This window comes from Mustelus asterias, chromosome 9 (genome assembly GCF_964213995.1).
Source record: "Mustelus asterias chromosome 9, sMusAst1.hap1.1, whole genome shotgun sequence".
Taxonomy (NCBI): Eukaryota; Metazoa; Chordata; class Chondrichthyes; order Carcharhiniformes; family Triakidae; genus Mustelus; species Mustelus asterias.
The window spans coordinates 45349041-45366963 of record NC_135809.1 but is presented as its reverse complement, the minus strand read 5'-3'; the positions used below and the strand labels follow the sequence as shown (position 1 = coordinate 45366963).

Here is a 17923-nt window from a genome sequence, read left to right as displayed (position 1 = left end):
GTTTAGTAGTTAGTTAGTTGGTAACTAGCAATTTCTGGCAGCTAGTGGCGCAAAAAGGAGGCACAGCCTCATTTCACTGACATTCCTGCACTGTACTGAAGGCCTTCTCAGGAGCAATGAGAGATGGGCAATAAATTCTCGCCTAGCCAGCATCATTGACATCCCGTAAATGAATTAAAAGAAAGAGATGACAATTTATTTACACATGAATCTAACACTTTTAGTGCTTTCGTTGGGATATCATAATGATATTGGGTCTGGATCTGTTTCAGTTCTACTCACTGTTACCAAGATTAATAAACATTATTACACAATGTTGTCGTTAACAATTCTCTATTTCATATTGAACTTTTTGAACAAAAAGTCCATATTTTCTCTTCATTCATTACTCTATAATTTAATGATAACTAATATTTGGTACTAACTACACAATTCTAATGTATTATCCATTAATTTAGAAAGCAGTATAAAAATAACTCTAAGTACACACACTACTTTGATATCCCTCACTATGAACTACTGGGATTTCTAAACACTAACAACTCATTATAGGAACAAATGGATTGAACAATGCAATAGCAATGCAATTTAGGCAAAGTATCTGATATCTGAAGTTCCAGCACAATGGAATTACCATTCAGCCTTTAACATTATCTTTACCTGAGGTAGCACTGCTGGTCCTTGGCCTGCCAACCTCTGCAATGAGCTGACCTGGGGGACCTTAATGGGCACTGCAGTAATAGTTCCCAGCATCTATACAAGGAAAAAGAATGACAATATAATTAGATCTGTTGGTCAGTGATTGTTTGTAAATTACCTTCCACAGTTGAAATTATAATTTCTACAAAAATTTGAAATTTCTAACCTGACAAGAACAATACTCCTTTAACAATTTAACCATTAATGATCTTGTTTGAAAAAGGAATCTTTTCCTCAGGGCAAAGCAAAGTGAAATACAAAAAAATTAAAGCCTTTGCGCACAAAAACAGAATAGTTAATTCCATGTATGAGCTGTGCAGCTGAAAGGTTATATGCACCTTTAAAAGAATTTAATAATTCCCATCTGCATCTCCTTTGTCTCCTTTGACTTTGGAGCTCCAAACCTGTACAGTTCAAGTGGCAACATTAGATATGGAGGAGCAGTTAGATGCTTCCTTGACTCCTCAAATACACAACTGCATCTTACAACAAGAGAGTGGATAAAGCAGGTTAAAGTAGATATGGTGAAAGCTTGACTGTGAATCTTCCACTGCCCATAGAGATCATGAAGTTAACACTACCTCGAGTGGTTTGGGGAATTTCTATGAGTGAGGAGTAAAGTTAGAGGACAGAGAGGAAGAAGAGAGACTGGTGGTCATGGAGAGCAATATTGTAAAAGAGTTGCACTGAAGAAAATCCTAGGCTAAGGAAAAGTTAGAAGAAAGTTAAAGAAGCCCACAGGTAAAAGTTAAAACTGCCATGAGAAAGGAATAGGTGGCACGTTGTGTTCTAAAGTAAAAGGACACTTGCTTTGTTCTCAGTTTGTGTGTTCAAGTAAGAGGAAGCTTCCTAATCTATGAATGAAAAACTGCCTTAAAGTTGTGTGAGATACTAATTTTCAGTTTGAGGTCAGCTGATGTTCTGTTATATCCATTATAGTTACTGGCACAAGCTATTTAAGTTTGTCATTTGTTAGTCCTATGCACATTGCTTTTGGGTGTGCATGGAAGTGTGAGGATTGTCAAAAGTGTTCATTTCAAATTTAAGATTGTGAACTCAAGAGTTAGTGAAAATTCTGAATTACATTTTATGTCAGAGAGCTAGTTGTGACTGTTTCAGAGTGCTTAAACTGTGGAAGCTCCCTCCTCTTTAACTCTTTTTACTGGAATATTGAAGTTTTCCTTCAACTTGAAACCGAACCTATTGTTCTGTTTTATTCAGATTTTTGAATAATTCAGATAAGCACATGAAGGGAAAGAAAAGGGCAAAGGAATTTACTTTTTGCAAGTGTATGTGAATATTTCTGTATCTCTGGCAAAGGACTCAGCTTTTTGTTAAGATGTACAGTATTGTGTTTAGTTGAAAATTTTAGTCTCAATTAAACTGGAACTGAGGGTAAATATGTGGGGTCACAGGAATAGGGCCTGGATGGGATTGTGGTCGGTGCAGACCCAATGCGCCGAACTGCCTCCTTCTGTACTGTAGAGATTCTATGATTTTATTTATTTTTGATTCTTTTTGTGGGCATCGCTGGGAAGGCCAACATTTGTTGCCCAGGCCGAGTTGCTCAAGACAGTGAGCCACCTTCTTGAACCACTACAGTCCATCTGGTGCAAGCACACTTATATTGTGAAAAACCAACTTTCACTGGGGTCACAACGAAATTCTGGTTACACTAAATTATGAGAGAATTTCTACTTCCAGAGAGGGCCACTAAGTAATTGGGATTTTTGAATTTCTGATAAATTTCATAATTATCTTGAGAAAAGAAGGAAGGTGATTTCTGCTACTGTGATGATAACAATCTGTTGACATCTTATAGTTGGATTGTAACACAAATTGTTTCAGTGTTTCAGTTTTAAATTTACTTTGAAGCTGCAAGCACCTGACATTGACTGATATTGAAGTTAGACTCCTTTTGAAATGCAGAGAACTTCACAAGCATCCAAGTGTTTTGTTATGCTTGACATCATCACACTAGTTCAGTTTTTAACTCATAAACAATAACTTCCATGTAGAAAATTTATTTGAAGATTAATGGCATTGTTTGGCATTATCTTTGGATCCATAGCATGAATTTAGTAAATTAAATGGAAATTGATTTGGAGGTTAAGTTTGTACATACATCATTTTCATGGATTTGATGCTCATGATCAGATACAAATATGCATACATCTGGAAGTTGCATCTTATTGTTCTAATCAAGCTCTTCTAATTGTGGAGTGTAGCAGTTTACAATTGTATCAACACAAAGTTACAACAAGTGGCATCCTGAGAATCTGAGTTTGCAGGAATTCTACTTTGATCCGAATCAAGTTGTTATTTGGAAGGGGGAGACGCGGAGCACAATTTTTCAATAGCTTCCGGGTTTGAATCATTGATTATTGTGGACATTAACCATCTTACAGCTTAAATGGACTAATGTTCTCATACGGTTGGATCAGATCAGACATGAGCTGTTGAGAGTCATTAATCATCTGGAGCCCGATAGCTACTGCTACGATGAACACAATGGGTGGAATGTTCTTTTGTTTTCCTTAAGTGCTGGTGCAGGCAAGATCGCGCCAGTGAGAATCTCACTTTTGGCCTTTCATTGGATTTTGCACCCATGTCCCCATTTACACTGTGGCAAATATGGGCACAAAATCCCAGCCAATGCTGCACCCAGTTGTTGTTTCAACTCATAGGTGATTTTGCACCCCCATTCGCCACAAGGGTGAACAGCAACACGGGCGCAAAATCCCACGAGAATTGGGAAACCAGATTCCCGTTGGCGAGATCGCGTTTCCCAATTTTCCCCACCCCCTGTCGGTGATGTAACGAGATTCCCATGCACAAAGGGCTGGAACCGAATTTAAATCAATTTTATTACTAAAGGGCCTCCCCCCCACCCCCAACTAAATATTTAACCATGCTGATGTGGCATCACGTGTGCAAGGTTTGCAACAGCTCAAGAGGAACAGGATTCAGTTAAGGCAGTGGTTCCCAAACTTTTTTCACTGGGCCGCACTTTTGGAATAAAAATTTGCTTGCGCCACACCGAATTTTTTATTGATTCAAAAACAAAAAAAACCAACTCCTAGCAGTGCTTGATTCATAACATAGAACACAACTACTTTATAATATCATGAGACATCCAGAAAGTATAAAACAATCACTTTGGAAAAATATCTAATCCATGTTTAAATGTTTCTTTGATTGTCCTTGAATCTTCCTGCCACACTTGCCACCCTCTCTTGCCGCACCAGTGTGGCGCTTTGGGAACCACTGAGTTAAGGGGTTCCTGCCAGGGCGCCAAGTAATGCCCCCCACCCCCCCAGGGAGTCATAACCCCGGCACAGTTTGGGACTGTTAAGTCCTCTGGGGAGCCCCATTCGGGTTTAGAAATTGCCAATGAAGCAGAGTGAAACACTTGCCTGCATGTAGGTGTAGGGATAGAGTGCCTGCAATACAGCTGCGATGGTAGTTGTGTGTTTTGGGGGGGGGGGGGGGGGGGGGGGGTTGGGAAATAAGAGTCCCCAATGCCTTTGTGGGAGGGGGGGTTGACCCAAAGCTTATGGAGTTGTTGGGGTTTAACTTCAATGCTGATCAAGCACTGCAATCTCTGCGGAGCCAGCTGATGGAGTAAACCACCCCCCAACTTTTTTTTTGTCAAGTCTGAAAACTCCGCTGTGCATCTGGAGAGATACGCGCCACTTTTCAGTCATAGCCTGGCCTGCCAAATCACAGGAAATTTCCACCCATGGTGTTGGTATCATCAATTTATTATGGATGGTGGGGTCAAAAACAAAGTCTGCAGTGCTGTTGAACGAGCTGAGCTGACTGTACAAGTGTCACCCGGATAGCTCCTGGTGGAAAGAACAGATAGAAGCAGGGGAGTGTATATTCATGCTACCCATGCATCTTGATGTACATTACTTTTTGTAGAATCAGCACACAATGAGTTAAAACAGCCATCAGTTCTGCTGAACAGGATGCATTGTTAAAGGATGAGGTGCTGAAAAAGTGGGAAAGTCACTGATGCAAGCCTTCAGTGTCTGAGAACTGTTTGCAGTAATAAGGTTCTTGCATGGATTTGTAACCATGGTAATGGAATCATTGGGAGAGATTGATAAACAGGAGTGTCTCTCCTTCGCTCAATGCTATCTGAGCTTACAGAATCAGTTTGGCATAGAAGGCCATTTGGCCCATCGTGTTTGCACATGCTCTCCAAATGAACTCAGCGAGTTCCATTCTCCTGCCTTCTTCTCATGATCCTACAAATTCCATTTTCAAATAACAGTCTAATTCCATTTCCCTGCATCCATATCACTGTCGGGCACTGCATTCCAGACCCTAATCACTCACTGCGTGAAAAAACTTTTCTTCATATTGTTATTGCCTCTTTCACAATTGACTTTAAATATGTGTCCTCTCAATCTTGATCCTTTCACAAATTGGAACAGTTTTTCCCAATCTACTTTGTCCAGACCCCTCATGGTTTTGAACACCTCTACCAAATCTTTTCTCAACCTTTTTTTCTCTAAGGAAAACAGTCCTTTCTTCAATCTATCTTCATAATTGAAGTTCCTCAAGAACCATTCTTGTGAATCTTTTCTGCACTCGCTCCAATGACTTCACATTCTTCCTAAAGTGTGGCATCCAGAACTAGACAGGACTGTAGCCGAGGCTTAACCAGTGACTTATACAAGTTCAACATAACTTTCTTGCTCTTATACTCTATGCTCTTTTGAATGCCTCAGATGCTATATGCTTTATTAACTGCGCTCTCGACCTAAACTGCCATCCTCAATGATCTATGCACACTTGCGGCAAGTTCCCTCTGTTCCTGCACCCCCTCGAATTGTAACCCCTATTTTATACTTTGTCCATGTTCTTCAACCAAAATTAATCACTTCACATTTGCCTGCATTGAACTTCATCTGCCACCTGTCTGTCCATTCCACCAACTTGTCTGTGTCCTTTTTTACATTCTACACGGTCGTCCTCATAGTTCATAATGCTTTTGAGTTTTGTATCATCTGCAAAATTTGAAATTGTACCATGATCTAGGTTATCAGTATACAGCAAAGATCCCAACACTGATCAGCTCCTCTACAAACTTTCCTTCAGCACAAAAAATATCCATTATCCACTACTCTGTTTCCTGCCACACAACCAATTCCGTATCCATGCTGATACTGTTGCTTTTATTCCATGAACTACAACCTTGCTCACAAGTTCGTTGTGTGGCTTTGTATCAAACGCCTTTAGGAAGTCCATGTACACCACATCAACAGCATTACCCTCATCAACTCTATTATCTCTTCAAAAAGTCCAATAGTCAAATATGATTTTCCTTTAAGAAATCCACGCTGGCTTTCCTTAATTAGTTCGCATCTGTCCATGTGACTATTAACTGTGTGCCAAATTATTGGTTCCGTCTATAATGTGTGTTAATGTACTGGAAATTAGTATTAATATGCATGGAATGTAGGGATCAAGAGTCAGAACTGGTCTAAGTGTTAACAAGTCAGGCTGGAAAGGTGAAGTTTAGTACCCGAGGGCTGTGAGTTATGAACTTAATAGTAAAGAATCATGTAAATTGAATAGTGTTGTACAATTTGATTGAGCACACGAGGGATGGTATAGCATGAATATGTTAAAGACAAAGAATGATTCTGCAACTGTTCTCTGCGGTTATATAACAAAAAGAAAATAGAAGAAATTAGTCCAATACCCCTGTCGTTCTAGATGGTAAAGGTCACAGGTTTTGGAGATGCTGTTGAAGGAGAGTTGGCAATTTGCTGCTGTACATTTTATAAATAGCATTCACTCTTGCCAAAGTGTGCCAGCAGTGGAGGGAGTGAATGGATGGGGTGCCAATCAAAGCAGGCTGCGTTGTCCTGGATGATGTTGAGCTTCTTGTGTGTTGTTGGAGCTGCACTCATCCAGGCAAGTGGAGAATATTCCATCATACTCCTAACTTGAGTTACAGAGACAGTGGATAGTCTTTGGAGAGTCAGGAGGGGAGATACTCACCACAGAATTCCCAGGCTCAGACCTGCTCTTGTACCAAAGTATTTATATGACTGGTCCAGTTAAATGTCTAGCCATTGATAATGCAATGATAATGACCTTTGTTTTGATTTGATTTATTACTGTCACATGTATTAAAATACAGTGGAAAGCTTTGTTTCTTGCGTGCTGTACAGACAAAACATACCGTTCATAGAGAAGGAAACGAGAGAGTGCAGAATGTAGTGTTACAGTCATAGCTAGGGTGTTGAGAAAGACCAGCTTAATGCAAGGTAAGTCCATTCAAAAGTCTGACAGCAGTAGGGAAGAAGCTGTTCTTGAGTCGGTTGGTACGTGACCTCAGACTTTTGTATCTTTTTCCCGAAGGAAGAAGGTGGAAGAGAGAAATGTGCGGGGTGCGTGGGGTCCTTAATTATGCTGGCTGCTTTGCCAAGGCAGCGGGAAGTGTAGACAGAGTCAATGGATGGGAGGCCAGTTTGCGTGATGGATTAAGCTACATTCACGACCTTTTGTAGTTCCATGCGGTCTTGGTAGAGCAGGAGCCATACCAAGCTGTGATACAACCAGAAAGAATGCTTTCTATGGTGCATCTGTAAAAGTTGGAGAGAGTCATGGCTGACATGCCAAATTTCCTTAGTCTTCTGAGAAAGTAGAGGCATTGGTGGGCTTTCTTAACTATGGTGTCTGCATGGGGGGACCAGGACAGGTTGTTGGTGATCTGGACACCTAAAAACTTGAAGCTCTCGACCCTTTCTACTTCATCCCCATTGGTATAGACAGGGGCACGTTCTCCTTTACGCTTCCTGAAGTCAATGACAATCTCCTTCATTTTGATGACATTGAGGGAGAGATTATTGTTGCCGCACCAGTTCACCAGATTCTCTATCTCATTCCTGTACTCTGTCTCGTCATTGTTTGCAATCCAAACCACTATGGTGGTGTCGTCAGCAAACTTGACAATCGATTTGGAGGGGAATTTGGCCTCACAGTCATAGGTGTATAAGGAGTACAGTAGGGGGTTGAGAACAGTGCAAAAAATCTTATGGGGCACCAGTGTTGAGGATGATCATGGAGGTGGTGTTGTTGCCTGTCCTTACTGATTGTGGTCTGAGAGTTAGGAAGTTCAGGATCCAGTCGTAGAGGGAGGTGCCGAGGCCCAGGCCACGGAGTTTGGAGAAGAGTTTTGTGGGAATAATAGTGTTGAAGGCTGAGCTGTCGTCAATCAAGGCTTTCAAACAAAGATATTTCCAGAGATCAGTGTGCTTGCTGCTATCCTTCTTTGCATCAGCTCTTGTCCATCGAGTCTTTGTAACTACATGTTTTATGATTTATTACTGTCACATGTATTAAAATAGTGAAAAGCCTTGTGTCCTTGTTATCTAGGTGTTCCAGGGTTGAGTGCAGGGCCAGAGAAATGACGTCTGCTGTGGATCTGTTGCAGCAGTAGGCAAACTGTATTGGATCCAAGTAGTCTGGGATCCCTCTTCCCAAGTTTCAAACATTTCAGTAGTGCACAATAGCTGCCATACCTCATAAAATAGTTTTACATGGGTAAGAATACCTCATTGCCAGCTGTGGCTCTGTAATAGCACCGTCACCTTAGTGTCAGAAGGTTGATGGTGCAAGCCCTACCCCACAGACATGCACGTAATCCAGGCTGGCACTTCAGTGCAGTACCAAGGAAGTTTTACATTGGCGGATGTGCCCTTGTCAGATAAAATGCTAAGCAGTGGCTCAGAGTGCTCACTCATGTGGACATAAAAGATTTCATGACACTATTTCAAAGTGTTGGGGAACATTTATCTCTCAAGTACCATCACTAAAAATTAGCTGACCATCATCATATTGCTGTTTCTGGGACCTAACTATGTGCAAATTGCCTGCCACATTTTCTGCATGACACCAATGACAATTGAAAATAGTATCTCACTGGCTATAAAGCACTTTCAATGTCCTCAGGTCAAGAAAAGTGCAATTTAAATACAAGTTATTTTTTTACCTTCTAAAATTGTTATTCGGCTGATACCAGGATCAGAAATTTATATACATAACTATATTATGAAAAAATCTTTGAACCATAGTCACAAACCTGTAATTCTGCTTTAATTTTTTCAAGTAACTCATGTTTGCAAGAAGCAATTAATTGAACTGATGTTTAATTAATTCATACATTCCACCACCTTCGCCCCAAATGAAGCAAAATATTGTCTTCAAGGTTTATACTTGTTTAATTTTCTCCTAAATGTAGATTTTTTAAATGGAATAAAAAAGCCGGTGTATGATCTACATAATTTTTCCAGTATTGTACAATACAAGTAATATAGAATAATTGTATTAATGAGTGCAATAAATACAATTGCCTTAACCAATATTTGAATGCATGATACACAAATCAGTTAGGTGGTAAGTAACTGCAACATCTTCCAAACATGCAATCTTTATTACTTAGAAGGACAAGGGGATGGAACTACCTCTTTCTATTTTCTGTCATTATATAAACACCAGAAAAGTTGTAACAACTTCAGAATCAGTTCTTTGTTCTCTATTTTGCTGAACATTCATCCAAACTGACAAGTGCATTCATCATCTGCAGAGATTGTTCTTATTTTCGCTTTCTTGGTCAATTATATGATGAAATTTCAATGCCAAAATTCAAGTTTCTGTACTTTACAAACAAAGACTCATTTTCACACTATCAAAAAATTAGTCTAATAAACATTGTTCCAATAAATGAAACAATGTTTTATGCAAAAATAATGTTGAGCTCACAGCACGCGCCAATAGAACTTGCCATTAGTTGTGAATATCCACGAATGACCTGACATTGGCACTGCCCTGAAGTTAGCTTTGCAAAAACAGGAACTCATTGTCAATCTTCCCATGAATGTCAAGAAATTCTTGGGATTTGCATTGTAACTACTCATCACAGAAAATTAAGGCTATTATTTCTTGAATTAGAGTTCTGTTAGTAGAACAGATAATGTGCTTGCTATGCTACTCAAACATGAAGGCCCAGAAAGGGAACGTTTCAAACTGGAGTCTCATTCCGACAGTTAGTGAATTGTTCCTAGAGGATTTTTAAATTTCTTAATTTTCCTACTTCTTTCCTTTCCAGCTGTTTATTTGACTCTATTGCGTTCCTTCTCTGTTGTTTGCTTTGTTATGTTCTCTATCATTACATTTAATTTGTTAAGGAGATAAAGTATTAGCCCAGTCATTCAATGTTTCTGGCATCTCATCAACCTTGTCGCACTGTTAACAATTTACACTGATAGAAATTTGTGGTGCAAGAATAACTGGAGCGGATGGGTAAGGAAAAAAATCCAAATAATGCCACACTACCAGATGCCCTGTTCCTGTAAATTGAGTGGTTTTGAAATTTGCAAGAATGCCTGAGGAATTAAAATTAATTCATTTGTTCTTAGTATTCAATACTCCAAATCCACACTTGTTAACATACTATGTTAGTATTCTCATAATACGATTCTCATGCACAAGCAGTCCAAAAGGCTGATGCCAGTACTCTGAAGTAAACTGCCTATTAGGACCAGTCGTTTTTCAGTATTTGCAACAAAGCAAGTGTATTGGTGGAAACAGCTGTTACAAGATTTGCATTCATCAAACATTCATCAAGAATCTCTGATTCCTCTTTTTCAGAGGAATCTGAACCTAATCAAGATTATTCTGGACAAGAATCATTGGAGAGCAATAAGAGCAGGGCTGAATCCCACCTCTCTAACCTCATTTAAATTATGCTGAACCCTCTCCTGGCCAAAGTTGGAAGAAATAGAATCAACGTCAGTGCATGCAAATTTGGGTAGGGTAGGGGGAATCCTGTTTCTCACCTAAATTTGACCTGGTTAAAATGGAAGGGGTGTGGGACCGTTTTAGGATTACTATGTGACTTCACTACGATTTTAACAATGTGCCCAACAAGTTTGCAGCAGGTAGTGGATTAAATTAATGTCAACGTTTTTCAATATTAGCATTTTTAATGTCTGTATTGTAAAACCCATGAATTACCTGCAGTCAAATATGAATATGATATTGCAGGTGGCAGATGTTATTTTGATTTGTAAAATTGATATTCTCTTAACTATGTTGAAATAAAATGAATTTGTTTCAAGAAAATCAAAATATTGATCAATATTATTCACTGCTGACTACACAATAAAGCTCTCATTTTTAAAATTAACTTGCACTCATTACCTCGCAAAACAATAGTAGAATCAGTTGACACTGTGATCTTTTATACTGGCTGTGATATTGCTTTTGTATTATTCAATTGACTCAATTTCCATAATTTTTTTTTGGCAAAGATATTTGTGCAAAAATGCTGTTGTTCAGTGGCATGGCAACATATCATAATTAGAAATACAAACAGAAAATGCTTCACAGGTCAGGCAGTATCTGTGAAGAGAAACAGAGTTAATGCTTCAGGTCGATGACCCTTCCTTTTCTGCTTTTACATCAGATTTCCAACATATACAGTATTTTGCTTTGCTTTTGTACTATAATTAGAAATTTGATTAGATTAATTGATCCTGGCAAGATTTGCTCTTCAAGTTGCTTTTTTTACTTCACAGTCAAAAAGAAAAGCTGCCAAACTCTGCAATATTCAGTAGGGGTAGAATTCTCACCACTGAGCTCGTACACATGCATAACAAAGAAGTCACCTGAAGGTTTATCTTTGGTCTTCTTCTCCACTTCATCTACAGGCTACTGTTTGGAAATTGTTTGTAGAAATGAGCCTGGATTTTATGGTAGTATTGCGAGCAAATATGTCAGCATTTGCCAACATTGCTCTTCTGAAACTGACAGCAATGTCTGGCCATTGCAGATATACAGAAGCTACTGTCAGTGATTTTATACTTATCTAGAAGGTGAGCTTTTGAGGTTATTCCTCCTGAACCCAGAATGAAATAATTGAACGGATGAGAACTTCCACTCTTACATCTTGATGAGTGAGATATAATTGGGCTCTTAGCCACATGCTAAGTCCATAACTAATGTTAAACAGCCTCATTGGTCCTGCAAGAGTAAATTTCCATTCTTTGAACATTGTCAAAATGTCCCCATTATAAGAAATTCCATTTTTTTAAGCCTCTTTATATTTTAGCTTCTATCTAAATCCTGTGTTTGCATCCCAATAATTTATTTCATTATCTGTAAAATTTCAAAATTAGAAGGAAAGGGAACTAGTGCTTTTACTTCGGAGGTTGCCATCTGTGGGAATATTTCAATCTGATTGGCTGTTAATCCTGCTTGCTATCTTCAGTGCTGTTGAATGTCTGGAGAGTCACTTGACTTGTGGAAGATTCAAATTGATTTCAGGAAAGGGGAAGTCTGCACCATAGAAATCGCTATATCTTTATGTTGGTTTTCTTCAAGGTCAGTGGCAAAGGTTGTTGCTTCACTATTGATTGTAAAATCCAGCCCACAGTGTCAGCTTCTACAGCTAACTTGACCACATCTGGCTCTCTTGCAGTCCATCCATTGCCACTGTCATTAGACGGCTTGCCGAGTTTTGAATGAACCACGATATCCTCCAGTAAACCACTTTGAAGAGTAAAGCCATCGTCCCTCATGTTAAAATTCCTCCATGACATCATCCTTCCCCATCTCTGCAACATCCTTCAGCCCTGCATCTTTCCCATCTCCCCAGATATGTACCTCTACTGCCCTTTGCCTCATATTGGCAACTGTCAGACTCCACACACAGATATTCCCTGTGTTATCTATCAGCCTCTCCACTTGCTTCTCCTTCTTAAGGTTTTTCCTAACTACTCTTCCTGCAAAATATTTTGTTCTTAGTTTCAGAGTTGATTTTTACAATTGATGCCTCTGCAAAGTTCCTTGGAAAATGCTAAAAGCATTATATAAACATCCATTGTTGATAACAATAGAAACAACTTCAACAAGACGTCCCAATTCCTGTATTCAATGTTCTGACCAATGAAACCAAGCATGCCGATGCCTTCTTCGCCACCCTGTTCACGTTTGACTCCATTTTCAAGGAGCTATGAACCTGTACCCCTGGATCTCTGTTCTATAACTCTCCCCAATGCCCTACCATTAACTGAGTAAGTACTGCCCTGGTTTAATCTACCAAAATGCATCACCTCACATTTATCTAAATTAAACTCCATCTGCCATTCATCAGCTCACAGGCCCAAGTGATCAAGATCCCATTGCAATCCTAGATAACTTTCTTCACTGTCCACTATGCCACCAATCTTGGTGTCACTTGCAAACTTACTAACCATGCTCCATAAATTCTCATCCAAATTATTAATAACAAATAACAGTGGGCCTGGCACTGATCCCTGAGGCGCACCGCTGGTCACAGGCCTCCAGTTTGAAGAACAACCCTCTACTACCATCTTCTTCTGTTGTCAAGCCAACTTTGTATCCAAATTGGCTACCTCACCCTGGATCCCATGAGATTTAACTTTGCGCAACAATCTACCATGTGGTACCTTGTCAAAAGCCTTGCTAAAGTTCATGCAGACAATGTCGACTGCACTGCCCTCATCTACCTTCTTGATTACCCCTTCAAAAAACTCAATCAAATTTGTGAGACATGATTTTCTGCTCACAAAGCCATGCTGACTGTCCCTAATCAGTCCTTACCTCTCTAAATGCCTGTAGATCCTATCTCTCAGAATACCTTCTAAAGCCCACTACACATGTTAGGCTCACTGGTCTGTAGTTCCCAGGCTTTTCCCTACAGCCCTTCTTATACAAAGGCACATTTGCTACCTTCCAATTTTCAGGCACCTCACCTGTGTGGCTGTCGATGATTCAAATATCTCTGCTAGGGGACCCACAATTTCCTCCCTAGCCTCTCACAACATCCTGGGATACATTTCATCAGGTCCCGGGGATTTATCTACCTTGATGCACTTTAAGAAATACTTAGACACAAACAGAAAGTTGCCAGAAATACTCAGCAGGTTAGGCAGAGCATTTGCCTAATGCTCTGGAGAGAAAAAACAAGTTACTGTTTCAGGTCAATGATCTTTGGTCAGTATCTGAAAAAGTTCAAAGTGAACAGGTTTTAATATGATGGCAGTGAAAATATTGGGGAAAAAACCAAAATGGAAAGTCTGCTATGGAGTGGAAGGTCGACTGCATGAGACATTCAAAGACAAAATGGATGATGGTGCAAGGTAAAGGGAGATAGCAATGGGACAAGAAAGGAAACAAATGAAAGGCTTACAATAAGTTAATAATGAAAGTAGCAGACTCAACAGCTGACATCTGAAAATCTAGGGCACAGAGGTTATAATCTGAAATGATCTGAACTTAATACTAAGTTTGGAAATCAGTAAATGCTCAACGGAATTTTGAGGTGCTGAGCCTCAAGCCCATGTCAAGTTTCATTGGAGCACTGTAGGAACCCGAGAATAAACACATCAAAGTGGGAATGCGGCAGAGAATAATAGCAGACCACTAGAAATTCAGGATCATGCTTGCTGGACTAAATCCGACAGAGGCTTTCGAATACTATACCAAATTGGAAGCAGTACAAGTAAATCATGGTTGCACTTAGCATTTAGGTTCTTGGACAAGGGGAAAAGCGAAGGTAAAAGGGCATGTGTTGCTAAGGAATTGATCAGTGTGTTGTGGAGGAACATTCCTCTCAAAATGCTAAACTGGGGACCTGAGGGGAAGATGTGTTTGATGGTGGCAACATGGTGGAGCTGGCAGAATTGGTGGAGCATAATCTGATGAATATGGAAAATGGTGCAGCAAAAGGTGAGAAGGCAAAATCTGAGAAAGGAAGGGGTGAGCAGAAATGGAGGAAATGGAAGGGACATAGTTGGACGGCTGGTGGAGGGAAATCTTTGGTCGGGAAAAATGGAAGGCATAGCAAATGAAATGCTCAGCCCAACTGTTTTTCAGTGGTCCCAAAATAAATTTTTCACACACCAGCTGCCAGTTAAAGTTCTTTATATACCATACTATTAGCATCAGCTGTGGCTCAGTTGGTAGCAATCGCACCTCTGAGTCACAAAGTTTTGTGGTTCAAGTCGCACACCAGAACTTGAGCACAAAGTCAAGTCTCATATTCCAGTGCAGTACTACGTGTAAGTGGTACAATCTCACAGTCATCTGTCAACATTGACCCCTTAAGTAGTCCATCCACCAGAACTGGTGGCCCAGGGTGCAAATAACCAAATGATTTCAGAACTAGCACCAAAACTGAATCAAAAGAGGTCAAACTCTTTAATTTGGGGAATACTGACCTTCTTACCACTTCAGGGTTACTGCAGTTGAAGAGACAGCAACAATTAATCAAAAGCTTTCCTCAATCCAAAATCCAGGATTCCCCAAAACTTCAGGAGCCAGGGGCTACACAAAATCATTGCTCTAAAGGCAAAATATGGTGGATTAAATTGTTAAAAAGAACCAGTCACCCACCTACGGCTCAGCACTCAAAAAAGTTACCTTCCCATTCTGCATTCTTCTTCTCTAATAGAATGGATAGCAAAAGGCTACAGGTTTATACAAAGCCAAAAACTTAAACCAATGTACCTCAGCAAACTGGAGGTTCTGTACATTTAATATATATATTACAAAATGTCATGCACAGGAACAAAAGAAAATGTGTGTCAATTTATGATGACTAGTTATTTTCTCCCTTAGCACAGTATAAAAATATTCCACAGTGCAAATAGTACAAAAGTTATTATGTGCTAGAAAATGTTGCTAAGCAACAGCTGAGCAAATTTAACTCAATTCCTGAATTATTGTTTTCTAAATAATTGCAGGCTTTCAGAATTACGCTTATTTTGGGCTTTTCAGTGCACAGGCTAACCTTGAGTGAGCACTTTTCTCAAATGCAAGGATGTCTGAATGCAACTAACGGATTCTCTTCAATATTTTATCTGACCTTGGCGATGACCTAGCTTATAAGCATTTGAATCTGCTATATTGATTGATTCAAATGTGAAAAATCAGGCTACCATCATAACTGCAGGATTTGAATAATTACAATTGCATCTCAATTGCAACATTTTAAAAATTAAATTTGTATCAAGATTGGGAAAAATACATGATTTAGGAGTGGAATTATTCCAGACTCCCCCAATGTTACTGCTGGAGCTTATTGTAAGAAAGAAAATGGCTTTCAAAAAAATTACACAATTCAAGGTGTATATGTTAGCAGACCTCACCCTCGGAAGCTGATAACGGAAGCTTTGGCCATGGCATATCACAGTTGTTCAAAAGGAAGGAGGAAGATAAATTAGGTATCTATAAATCAAACTGTAATGCATGTTAATGTGTTAATCAAAGACATCCTACACAAATTTGTTAGACATATCATGTTTGATAAGTTTATTGAAGACTGATTGGATAGATGGAGGAAATGCAATAGATACATGGATTTTCAAAAAGGGTACAGTAAGATGCCTCAGAAAAGGCTTCTTAAAGAAATGTTGTCACACAGTGCAACAGAAAGTTCAGCAGCCTTGACTGAAAATTCATGCCAAATGGACGTTCTGACTCGAGAACGGTTGAAAGTGGTGTATCCCAGGAATCATTAGACGTACTTTTTCAGTATGATTTAGACTGGGATATAGGTTGGGAAACAGTCACAAAATTTGGGATTGAGAAGAGATTCGACAAAGCGAGGAATATCAAAGGTTTCAGGAAGGCAAATACATTAGCAGAATGTGTTGGCAAGTGACGCATGCAATTTAATGTTGCTTAGTGTCAAGCAATAAATGCATTATGAATGGAAGTTAAATAAAGGTGTGGACGGGTATGCTTAATGGAAATGCACTGGAGGGCTTGAATTAATACAGGGAAATAGGAATTCAAATATCTAATTCCATGAAAAAGTGAACAAGTGTCGATAAAGTCCTAAAAAAAATAAAAACTTGATTTAGCCAGCAGCTTTTACAACCTCAGACCATTCCAAACTGCATTGAAGCCAATAAATTACTTACATTACTAAATGTAGGAAATTCAGCAATCAATCTGTGCACAGCAAATTCACACAAACAACAATGTAATGGCGGGGGGGGGGGGGGGGGGGGGGGGGGGGGGAAGAGATGTTACAAATAGAGTGTTGAGTACAAGACTTAAGCAGCAATTATTAATTTATACACAACATTGTGCTAGTTTGTCAGGCATCTCAAGTATTGTTAGAGCTGCACTCATCCAGGCAAGTGGAGAGTATTCATCACACTGACTTGTGTTCTGCAGATGGTGGAGAGGTATGGGTGTTAGGAGCAGAGTTATGCTCTGCAGAATTCCCAGCCTATGACCTGCTCTTGTAGCCACAGTAGTTATACGCCTGGTCCAGTTGAGTTTCTCATCAATGGTGACCTCCAGGATGTTGCTAGTGGAGGATGACAATACACTGAACGTCAAGGGGTGAAGATTGGATTCTCTTTTGTTGGATATGGCCATTGCCTGGCTCTGTGACTCAACTGTCAAGGTCTTGCTACATATGGGCATTGACTGCTTCAGCAGCCGAGTCATCGTGATTGTACAATAATCAGAACCAATAAGCAAACAACCCCACTTCTGATTTGATGATGATGGACGGAAGGTAATTGATGAACCAACTGAAGATGGCTGGGCTGAAGATGCTATCCTGAAGAATTCCTGAAGCAATGCTTTAGGACCAAGATGATTGACCTCCAACAACCACAACTATCTTCCTTTGTGATAGTGTTAGGGACAAGATCAGAAACTCCAAAGTATATTATGAAATTAGCCTACACCCCAACTTTTATTTTTGATTTTAGCATTAGTGTGAGAATAAGGTGTTTTGCTTCAGGTATGATTCAAGTGACCCACTAGGAAGTATTTATCGAAACAAACTTTATTTACTAACGCAGTTAGAATATAACCAAAAGATTTAGCATAACTTTTATCAATTAAAATACTTAAACATGTCAAAGTATAATTCTTAACAGTTAGCAATCTCGATAGTTCCAATTCTAAGTAACATGCCCCATAGACATAGATCCCTTTTTCAGAACCAGTTAGCACCAAAAACCGATCAGCTCATGTGGATGCTTGATTTCCAACCTTTTAACACCTCTGACACCTGTCTTCTAATTCTTATATAGCAACCTTCAGAGAAAGATCCACCCCCAAACAGCAGAGTCTCAGTGAGAGAGAGAGACTTATTCCTTGGCAGATTCCAGTCTCCAAATCCAGAGAGAGAGAGAGCCAGAGAAGG

General features: G+C 39.6%; 1 protein-coding gene across 1 annotated transcript in view; it reads right to left on the bottom strand.

The window, feature by feature from the left end:
* The window catches only part of phf21b (PHD finger protein 21B), a 220898-nt gene that overhangs the window by 83924 nt on the left and 119051 nt on the right, over window positions 1–17923 (bottom strand). Inside the window, exon 6 of the mRNA XM_078220113.1 lies at window positions 661–753. Within this exon, the coding sequence (XP_078076239.1) occupies window positions 661–753 (93 nt within the window). The remainder of the gene's footprint in view (window positions 1–660; window positions 754–17923) is intronic.